At 64.4% G+C, this 10,293-nt stretch overlaps 2 protein-coding genes across 4 annotated transcripts in view; one reads left to right on the forward strand and one right to left on the reverse strand.

Annotated features, from left to right (window-relative positions):
• Nucleotides 1–2,055, forward strand: part of BOP1 (BOP1 ribosomal biogenesis factor) — a 62,950-nt gene extending 60,895 nt beyond the window's left edge. Inside the window, exons 12-16 of the mRNA XM_074146027.1 lie at nucleotides 417–597; nucleotides 710–998; nucleotides 1,136–1,220; nucleotides 1,439–1,546; nucleotides 1,793–2,055. Coding sequence (XP_074002128.1) covers nucleotides 417–597; nucleotides 710–998; nucleotides 1,136–1,220; nucleotides 1,439–1,546; nucleotides 1,793–1,946 — 817 coding nt within the window. The 3' untranslated portion in view covers nucleotides 1,947–2,055. The remainder of the gene's footprint in view (nucleotides 1–416; nucleotides 598–709; nucleotides 999–1,135; nucleotides 1,221–1,438; nucleotides 1,547–1,792) is intronic.
• Nucleotides 2,056–2,762: 707 nt separating this feature from the next.
• MROH1 (maestro heat like repeat family member 1) overlaps nucleotides 2,763–10,293 on the reverse strand; it is a 51,358-nt gene continuing 43,827 nt past the window's right edge. For all 3 annotated transcript variants that reach the window (XM_074144930.1, XM_074144928.1, XM_074144927.1), the window contains 7 exons: nucleotides 8,917–9,063; nucleotides 7,698–7,886; nucleotides 6,895–7,047; nucleotides 6,666–6,800; nucleotides 5,813–5,915; nucleotides 5,122–5,187; nucleotides 2,763–3,433 (listed from right to left, as the gene is read on the reverse strand). In XM_074144930.1, coding sequence (XP_074001031.1) covers nucleotides 3,348–3,433; nucleotides 5,122–5,187; nucleotides 5,813–5,915; nucleotides 6,666–6,800; nucleotides 6,895–7,047; nucleotides 7,698–7,886; nucleotides 8,917–9,063 — 879 coding nt within the window. In that variant the 3' untranslated portion in view covers nucleotides 2,763–3,347. The remainder of the gene's footprint in view (nucleotides 3,434–5,121; nucleotides 5,188–5,812; nucleotides 5,916–6,665; nucleotides 6,801–6,894; nucleotides 7,048–7,697; nucleotides 7,887–8,916; nucleotides 9,064–10,293) is intronic.

Consider the following 10,293-nt stretch of genomic DNA (forward strand, 5'->3'; position numbering starts at 1 on the left):
GAATGACAGAGTGGTTTGGGTTGGAAGGGACCTTAAAGATCATCCAGTGCCACTCCCTGCCTTAGCCAGGGACACCTCCCACCAGACCAAGTTGCTCAAAGCCCTTCCAACCTGGCCTTGAACCCCTCCAGGGATGGGGCAGCCACAATTACTCTTCTGGTGGTGGCCCTCATTCTTCATTCCTCCTGCTGTGGAGGAACCTGTCAGTCCCCACCATCCTCCCTGGGTCACTTGGGCTACGACAGAGCTCCCCCGTGTTCTCCCTCTTTTTGCTGGAAGGGTCTGGCTGCTCATGGCATCCCACGCGTCCCTCCCTGTGTCCCTGGCCCTGTGCAGGGCCATCCCGTGGTGGCACAGGGCTGGCAGAAGGGTTTCCTTGGTGGTGCCTTGACCCGTGCACTCGTCCCACACCGTAGGGAGCAGTCGGTGCTGCTGGTGAACCCCTGCCTCGGGGACAAGCTGCTCTATGGGGCCACCGACCAGCTGCTGGAGTCCTACGTGCCACCAGAGGAGGAGCGGGTCCAGCCCGTGCAGTGGGTGACAGCCACCCCGGAGGAGCACAGCAAAGGCGTCCGGCTGGTCGTCCAGCACAGCAAGGTAGGGATGGGGACACCCCACGGAACCAGGCTGCTCCCTGGGGCGGTGGGTGACAACCGGTTGGTGGCTCTGACGGCTGACTTGTTGCCCCCGCCATCCCTGCTCTCCACAGGCCGTGAAGCAGGTGACCTGGCACGGCAAAGGCGACTACTTCGCCAGCGTGGTGGCCGACAACAGCAACATGCAAGTGCTGATTCACCAGACCAGCAAGCGCTGGAGCCAGAACCCCTTCCGCAAGAGCAAGGGGCTGGTGCAGTGCGTGCTCTTCCACCCCATCCGGCCCTACTTCTTCGTGGCCACCCAGCGCTACGTCCGCGTCTACAACCTCCTCAAGCAGGAGCTCACCAAGAAGCTGATGACCAACTGCAAGTGGGTGTCCAGCATGGCCGTCCACCCTGGAGGTACGTGGCCCGTGGGAAGCTATCGGCTCCTGTGAGCTGCTACAGAGCATCCTGCTCAGCCGGGGTTCGGGGGGGGGCTCTGGGTGCTGGCAGGACACCATGGGGTTCGCTGGTGACCACCCCCGTCCCTCTCACAGGTGACAACATCATCTGCGGCAGCTACGACAGCAAACTGGCCTGGTTTGACCTGGACCTCTCCACCAGACCCTACCAACTGCTGCGGTGAGCCCTGGGGCCACGGCAAACCTCTGCCTGACGCCCCCTTAACCTGCCTTCAGCCCCCCCCAAAGCCCACGGGGCCTCTTCCCAGGGCTGTTCCTCCTCCTGGCAGCAGGATGGAGCCCGGTGGGGCTGTGCCAGGAGCAGCCATCCCTGCCCAGCGTGAGGTGTGTGTGTCTGTGTGTCCCCTTGCCCCGACGTGTCTCCCACCGTCTTTGCAGGCACCACAAGAAAGCGCTGCGGAGCGTGGCCTTCCACAAGCACTACCCGCTCTTCGCCTCGGGCTCCGACGACGGCACCGTCATCGTTTGCCACGGCATGGTCTACAAGTAGGTCGTGGGGATATTCCCCCCCCACCCCGGGGTGTTTTGGGGTGGGGTCCCCTCTCCCGCGGCACAGCAGAGCCCTGGAGGGGCTGCTGGGCAGGGGTGTTGGTGCCACCTGTGCCTCGGGGGGGGGTGTGTGTGTGTGTGTGTGTGTGTGTGTGTGCGCGTGCAACACTTGTGGGGTGCCCCATGGAGGGAGCCAAAGCCCCCCCATGCTGACCTGTTCCCCTCTCCCCCCCCTCCCCCCAGTGACCTGCTGCAGAACCCGCTGCTGGTGCCCGTCAAGGTGCTGAAGGGCCACGCGATAACCTTGGACCTGGGGGTCCTCGACGTCCTCTTCCACCCCACCCAGCCCTGGGTCTTCTCCTCCGGCGCCGACGGCACCGTCCGGCTCTACACATAGCTGCCCCCCCACCCCCCGGTGCTGGCACCACCGCGCTCCCCCGGGAATGGGGCTCCTGCTCATGGACTCCTGGGGCCTTCTCATTAAATCCTTTTGGGTACAATCCTGCTCCGCTTCGTCCTGTGGTACCAGCTCAGCCGGGGCTGGACCGATCCCTGGGGACATGGGGGGACCCCTACCCAAACCCACGTGGTGCTGCTGTCCTCCCCCCCAGGCCCAGCACAGTGCCCCACGGCATCCCTTCCCCACAGCTTTTGGGGTGTTGGTATCCCATGGCATCTCTTCTCCAAAGCTTTTGGGGTGTCGGTGCCCCACAGCCTCCCTTCCCTGCAGTTTTTGGGGTGTCAGTGCCCCACAGCCTCCCTGCAGGAGGTCCCAGCCCCGTACCCGGGCTGGGGACACCCACCAAGAGGTTCCCCCCCCCCCCAACCATTTGCCCCACAGCCAGCCCCACATACACCCAGAGCAGGGACACAGCAAACAGCCAGCCCCAACCGTGCCCGAAGTGCATTAGGCCCCCGTCACACCCCCCCCCCCCCCCCCAAAGTCCCCAGGGGTCACCCCTGGCTGCCCCCCAGTCCCAGCGGAGGAGCCCATGGTGGGGGATGGAGTCCGTGGGGGTGGGGGGGGCCAGTGCTGGACTTCCCCTTTGGAAAGGTGGGGGGAGAAGAGACCTGGCACCTTCCTCTGAAGGGGATGCCATCACAACCGAGGGCTGTTCCCCCTCCCCCCCCCCCGTGACCCAGCTCAAACCGGGGGGCGGTGGGGGGCTGCTCCCCCTTCCCCCCCTCAGCTTCCCCCCCCACCTCAACTCTTGTGGAGCAAAGAGCTTTATTTAAAAATACCTTTATGTACATGTGTGTCGAGAGGATGGTCACATTCATCGAGTAGGTGCCCCGGGGGGGGGGGGGGGATGGGGGGCGCGAGGGACACAGGACCCCCACATTCAGCATCAGGGAGCAGCAGAGTGGGATGAGGGGGCTGGAGGCAGCCATGGGGGGGGGGCTCAGGAGCCGTCCTGCTCCCAGCTGATGGATGGAGACCCCGAGGACGCTGCCTGCCCGCGGCTCTGGGCCACCAAGGTGCCTTGCCCAGGACCCTCACCCCATAACTCAACCAGGAGCAGCCCGCAGAGAAGGACCATGTGCCCACCATGTCCCCTGGCCACCGCGGTGCCACGACCGGGTGGGGGGGGGGGGGCTGGCGGAGGTGCTGGGCAAGCTCCCACGGGCTGGCGAGAGCCGAGGAAGACGATGGTGCTGCCGCGGAAGCCGGCGAGTCAGGGCCCGAGGAGGTGGTGGCTGGATGCAGGAAGACGTGGCCGTGGGGCTGGTGGCCGTGGGGCTGGTGGCCAGGAACCCACCCAACTATTGCTGCGGCGGAGCCGGGGTGTCCCGGGGCTCACAGGATCCGGACGAGGCGGCCCAACGTCTCTGCCACCTTCACGCGGACGGCGGGGACGGGGTCCTTCAGGAGCAGGTTCAGAGCTGGAAGGAGCAGAGCACAGAGGTGTTGCGGGGGGAGGTCTGGGGGGGTCGTGGCCACCCCCCCCCGTGCCCCTGGCTGGGACAGAGCCACGTCCTGGCTTTGCTCCATCACAGGAGGAAGGAGAAACCCCCCCCAGGGACGCTGGGCCCCTCCGCCAGCCCCCTCCTCTGCTCCCAGGGGAGAGCAGCCCTCGCTCCTCTTTCCCCCCCCCCCAGGAACCCCCCAGCGCCACAGCCCAGGGGACCGATGCCACCGCAGCTGTGGGGGCTGCCAGCCCCGTGCCCTGGGGCACTGGGATCGAGGGGTCCCTGGGGCACCGGGCTGAAGCTGGGGAGGGGAAGGGCCCCAGCGTGGGGGTCCGGAGGCGGGGGGGGGAAGCGGAGCCCCCGCGGGGCCGTGCAGACACTGGCCGGGCCAAGCCTCCCCTATCAGCACGATTTCCTAACGCCTGGAACGGCTCCCGGTAGTAAGAAAACAATCCAGGTAGTTTTTCCTAGCAGTAAAAGTATAATAATATTTTTCCAGTAGCTTGTTTACCCGGCGCAGGAGAGCCCCCCCCTCGCACACACACCCCCCCCCCCGCCGGCTCCCGCGGCGAGCCAGCATCCCCTGATTTATGTGCCTTCTCCCTCCCCGCTCGCAGCATCCTCCTGCCTCGCCGGGGCGTCCCGGGGAGGGCTGCGATGTTGAAAAAATACCACCACGCAGCCCCCCCACACGCACCCCCCCCCGCCCCGGACCCCCCGAGCCACTCAACACGGGAAGCTCGCGCAACCCAATCCCGGGCTGCTCGCTCCAGCCATTACTCACAGGCAGGCAGATTATCTTTCACTTGTTTCAAACAGACAGGCCTCTTTCTTCTGGAAGGGCTCGGGGAGCCAACGGAAAGATAGTTTTTCCTTTTTTAGTGTTTTTTAAGCTCCCTTGGAACAACCCGAAAGTTTCCATGCATTACTATATACTATGAGGTCACTAGTGACAGGGAAAAAATCCCTGAAATCCAGGAAAATTACTTAACCCCGCTCCAAAATGCCACCAGCTTCAAGTCGACTTTTTTATTAGCCCTTGGTAACGAGCCTCAAACTCTGCCTTCGAACGGTTAACGCGTGACCAGCCGACCCTGCCGGTCCCCGAGTGTCCCCCTCCTGCTTGCGCTGAGAGCCACTGCAAATGCCCCGGCAGCCCCCCCCCGCGATGGGGGGGTTGGGGTCGCAGCCCGGATGGGGGGCTCGGGGGTCATGCTGGCACCCAGCAGTCATCCCCCCCCGGGGTGAGCTCACGCCGGATGCCATCGCAGCATCCTCACGCCGACGGCCCCGGCCCCTCGCGGCGCCTCGGTTTTCCTGCCCCAAACACCCCCCGCCCCGTGTCTGCTCCTGCAGGTGCCGGGCTTCTCCTCGAGCTCTGGCTTCACGGGCTGACCGGGAGGGTCGGGGACATTCCCCGTGTCCCCAAGAATCCCCCCCCTGTCCCCCTGAGGGACAGTGCCAGATCTCACATCAGCGCAGCCTCACGGCTGCAGCCTCGTCCCTCTCCGGTGGCCCAAAGCCACCCCTGGACACCCCCGGGGGGTTGTCCCCAGCGCTGCCCCCGAGAGCCCAGGAGGAGCCCCGGGTGCAGCATCCCCCGGGGAGCCCCGTGTCACGGGGCAGAGCCGAGTCCCCACTCCCTGGCAGCGCCCACTCACCCGAAATGAGCTGGTCCAGGTCCACTTGCTGGCACTGGTCTTCGTCCACGTGCAGCACGAGGAAGCCTGAGGAAGAAATTCCAGAGTCGGGGCTTGGTCTGGATCCCACCGAGGAGCTCCCAGGAGACAGGTCACGGTGGTGTGTCACCAGGATCCAGGTCACTTGTCCCCGTGCCTTGTGCGAAGCCACCACGGAAACCCCCCAGCAGCCACTAAGGCGAGGACCACCGTGGGTGATGTACACCCAACATCCTCACATGAGCCCTGGGGAGATGCCCACCAGCAGCTCCAGTAACTTCTCCTAAAGCATAGAATCGTAGACTGGTTTGGGTGGGAAGGGACCTTGAAGATCATCCAGTCCAAGCCCCTGTCATGAGCAGGGACATCTTCCACTAGACCAGGTGGCACCTGCATCCAACCAGTGCTGGTGGCAAGTGGCTGGAGAGAAGTTCCTGGGGTGCTGGCACCACCTGGGGACATCACGTGGGCCTGTCCCCAGGCCTGGGCACGGCGAGGTGCAAGTGGATGCTCTGCAGGACACAGAGGCACCAGATGACCCGGTGTTTCCAGCGGCCCGTCCCAGTGCCCTCCTAGCAGAGCAGGGACCAAAAGCATTCCCAGGACAACGTGGCCACACACCCTTCTGGGGAGAAGACACCACGGGAAGCCAGAGGAGCGGGGAGGGACTCACCGATGAACATGGGGGCAGCAGCTCGGATGTCCGCCCAGTTGCTCTTGAAGTAGAAGAGGTTGGTTAAGATGAGACGGTTCAGCATCTCCGGGTAGCTCTGCATCTAGGGGAGAGCGAGCCACGCAGGAAGTCACGCAGGACATGAGATGGGATGCCAACAGCACTGGCACCATCTCCTGGAAACCTGGAGCTCCTGGGGGGGAGCTGAGGTCACCCAGAAACCCATCTGCGCTGGGGGGAACTTCCCCTGTGCGGATGCAGGGGCTGGACCCTGTGTCCAGGCTCTGGGGCCTCAGCACAGGAGAGACAAGGAGCTGTTGGAGCGGGGCCAGAGGAGGCCACGGAGACGCTGGGAGGGCTGGAGCCCCTCTGCTGGGAGGACAGGCTGAGAGAGCTGGGGGGGTTCAGCCTGGAGAAGAGAAGGCTCCGGGGAGACCTTAGGGACTAGAAGGAGCTCTAAAGGGGCTCCAGGAAAGCTGGGGAGGGACTCTGGATCAGGGAGGGGAGCCATAGGACAAGGGGGAAGGGTTTTAAGGTGAAAAAGGGGAGATTTAGGTGAGATGTGGGGAGGAAATTCTTCCCCCTGAGGGTGGTGAGAGCCTGGCCCAGGTTGCCCAGAGAAGCTGTGGCTGCCCCATCCCTGGAGGGGTTCAAGGCCAGGTTGGAGGGGGCTTGGAGCAACCTGCTCTGGTGGGAGGTGTCCCTGCCCAGGGCAGGGGGTGGCACTGGGGGGGCTTTAAACGTCCCTTCCCACCCAAACCATTGGGTGATTCTTTGACCCAGAAGACCTTACGGACCAAGCGTCCCCACACGAGCCCTGGCACCGGCACCGCCGGCTCCGGTACCCACTCACCAGGTGTTTGCAGACGTTGTTCATGAACTCCCCGTAGTGCAGGCTCCTCTCCTCCCGCAGGTGGTTGAGGAACATGTCACAGAGCCCCTCGCAGCCCATGTTGGGGCCACACATGCGCAGGGCGAACTTGCAGGCCTGGGGCAGAGAGAGAAGAGAGCTCAGCACCGTGCGGGACCCCCACGCCGAGGGAGAGGACCCCGATTCCTGTCACGGCCAGCGGGGAACTCACTTTGACCACCTCCGGCTTCGGGTCCTGGAGGTGCAGCAGCAGCGTCACCAGCCCGTTGAGGATCTGCTCGAAGAAGACTTCGCAGTGGCCTTGGCTGAACTTGGTGAGGTTGCCGAAGAGGACGATGGAGGACTGGCGGAGGTCGGGCTGCTCCTGTGGGCAGAGGGGACGAGCGGGGCTCAGCGGGACCTGCCCTGGGCATCTCCCACCTCAGGGGACGCAGGGCTGGTCCCACCACCAGGGCTGGGGGGCATCGGAGCAGCAAGGACACACATGCTGTTGTGTGTCCCCAGCCCTAGGCACCTTCCCAGGCCGCAGCTGCGGGACCTCACCTCTTTTATTTTTTTAATATTTTTGAATACCATTTTAGATGATTCTTCACCAGGAAATAACAAAGCCACCCATGGGCTGAGGTCAGGCTCTGCTGGGGGTGTAAATCCCCTCATTCCCACCTAATCACGGGATCACTGGAGGGTTGGGGTGGGAAGGGACATTTATAAAGGCCACTCCTGCCCCAGGGCACCCCTGTAACCCCCCCGCGCCCAGACCCTCCTGCTGCCCGGGAGGAGTCGAGGTCCAAGCGGACAACACCACGGGCACCACCGTGTCCTTCCGCAGCCCGTGCTGAGCTGCCCTGATGTCCGTCCCCCCATCCCTGCACACGGGGATGTGCCCTGTGGCATCCCGGCAGGTTCCAGCTCCTCCCACACATCTCCCCCGCGTTAATTAGGCTCAGGCTCTGGCTCAGCAAACGAGCCGGCTCAGAGACGCCAGCGAAGGCAGGAGCTCGGGCACAGCCTTACGCTGTCGAAGAAGGGGCGGATCCTGATGGCGATGTGGAGGAGCATGGACTGGACGTCCCTCTCCTCCAGGTGATCCAGGAGCTTGGAGAGGCTGGACATGGCCTCCAGCGCCACCAGGTTCTGGGGGTCGTCTTTGTCATCCATGCCGTTGACCATGGAGGCCAGGAGCTTGGCCCCGTGCTTCCTCACCTGCAAGGGAAGCGGGGAGAAAAGCGGTCCCCGTGGGGTGACACCGGCAGTGGGGCTGGCAGGGACACGTCCCCGGGGCGCCCCACAAGCAGGCTGCTGCCCCACATCGCGCTTCCAACCAGAAAGAGGTGGAAAGAGACTGGAATTGTGACCGCCGTGGGGAAAGCGTCCTCGGCACAGGCCGGTCACGGCAGGCGGTAACGGCAGTCACCGGTTCCCCTCCCGCCGGAACCGTCACCCCAGAATTTCACTGCGCGATCAGAGCTGGGACAGGCACGGCAAAGGCGGAAATTCAGTTTGCGTAAGGAACGCTCAGTCTGCCCTCGCTCAACCCTGAGCTTTGGGAACTACCCCCTGCTGCTACCCCCGCTTGGGGAGCCCGGCGGGGAAGGGGCAAGGGCGGACAGACGGACAGCTGTCCCTGGGCCACCCAGGACTGTAGGAGCTCCAGAGTCATAGAATCATGGAATGGTTTGGGTGGGAAGGGACCTTTAAAGCCCCCCCAGTGCCACCCCCTGCCCTGGGCAGGGACACCTCCCACCAGAGCAGGTTGCTCCAAGCCCCCTCCAACCTGGCCTTGAACCCCTCCAGGGATGGGGCAGCCACAGCTTCTCTGGGCAACCTGGGCCAGGCTCTCACCACCCGCAGGGGGAAGAATTTCCTCCCCACATCTCACCTAAATCTCCCCTTTTTCAGCTTAAAACCCTTCCCCCTCCTCCTATGGCTCCCCTCCCTGATCCAGAGTCCCTCCCCAGCTTTCCTGGAGCCCCTTGAGGGACTGGAAGGGGCTCCAAGGTCTCCCCGGAGCCTTCTCTTCTCCAGGCTGAACCCCCCCAACTCTCTCAGCCTGTCCTCCCAGCAGAGGGGCTCCAGCCCTCCCAGCACCCTTTAGGAGGTGCCCTCACCAGGGCGAGGAGGTGGTGGAGTGTCCTGCCTTGGAGAAGCAGCATCTCTGGGTGCCTACGTGCTCCCTGCTCCCACCCAGCCCCGGCCAGGACTCTGGGGCCGAGCAGTGGGGGTTCGCTCTCACCTTTTCGGGTGAGCCAGAGGCGATGTTGCCGAGTCCCCGCAGCGCCAGCATCCGCACCAACATGCAGGTGTCCTTCTGCCTCCCCGTCATGTTGTCCATCATGGTCTCCAGCAGGATCAGGTCATTCACCACGTTACTGTTGAGGAGCTAAAGCAGAAGAGAGCCTCGGCATCGACAGGATGGGGGCCCCGAGGACCACGAGGGAGATGATGGATGCGTTTTGGATGCTCTTCTTCCCAAAGACCAGACTCATCTTGCTCCCCTCAGGCCCTCTCTCCATACCCACCCCATCCAGAGATGGGGCTGGGGGATCCCTCAGCCCCCGCCCCCCCAGGCAGGCACTTGGATGTGACGAACCTGCAGTCATTCCTAGTGTGTAAATCAAGAAAACCCAAGATCCCCAGTTGGGAAGAAGCGGGGAGCCCGGGCGAGTCTCAACAGCCAGGACAAACCCAGGAAACCTACACAGAATCCTCGTCCCCGAGGTGGCCGGGGGGTGAGATGTGGGGGGCTGTGAGGAGGTGGGGATTTACAGGGATGGAGGGTTGAGGTGCATCCCCCGGGGTGCGGAGTGGCCAGCGGCACTGCCAGCTGCTCTCCCAGAGCAGTGCAGGGGCACCCGCGGCACCCGGAGACCCCACAGCCCCCAGAGCCTCCACAGCCCCCGGGAGCAGCACCCGGAGCTCCCATGGCATCAAGAGCCCCCACGGTGCCCGGAGTCCCCACGGTGCCCAGAGGTCCCATAGCACCAAGAGACTCCATGGCACCCAGAGCTCCCGTGGCATCAAGAGATCCCACGGCACCCAGAGACCCCGCGGCACCCAGAGACCCCGCGGCACCCAGAGACCTCACAGTGCCCAGAGACCCCACGTCCCCGGGAGCATCCCCAGGAGCTGAGCAGCAGCAGAACCGGAGCTTTTGGCAGCAGCTCCTGGCTGCCGCAGTGCTCGGATGGAGGAGCCCTGGCTGGAGAGCGACGGTGCGGGGGGGCTGCTCTCCCGCTGACCCTCCAAACCGAGCCCCCGGGGCGTGGGGAGAGCCACGTACGGGAGCGGGACACGCTCCAAGGAGCGCTGCTGGCTCTCCCCTGCAGGGATCAGGCTCTGCTTTATGGAAAGGAGGTTTAAGTGCTGGCGGGGTGGGCGGGAGCCCAGCGCCAAAGGGGTATTTCTGGGTGAATGGGTGCTCTGGGGTTTAGCATCTCTTGGGGGTGCCGCTGCCCGTCCCCTGGCTCCAGCCATGGGGGGGGACTCCCTGTGTGCACCCACTGTCACCTGCAGAGAGGGACCTCAGGGCTGAGAGGGGACCCCAGGGCCGAGAGGGGACCCCAAGGATGAGAAGGGACCCTGGGGCTGTAGAGGGTACCCAGGGATGAGA

The sequence above is a fragment of the Numenius arquata genome, chromosome 3, assembly GCF_964106895.1.
Source record: "Numenius arquata chromosome 3, bNumArq3.hap1.1, whole genome shotgun sequence".
Classification (NCBI taxonomy): domain Eukaryota; kingdom Metazoa; phylum Chordata; class Aves; order Charadriiformes; family Scolopacidae; genus Numenius; species Numenius arquata.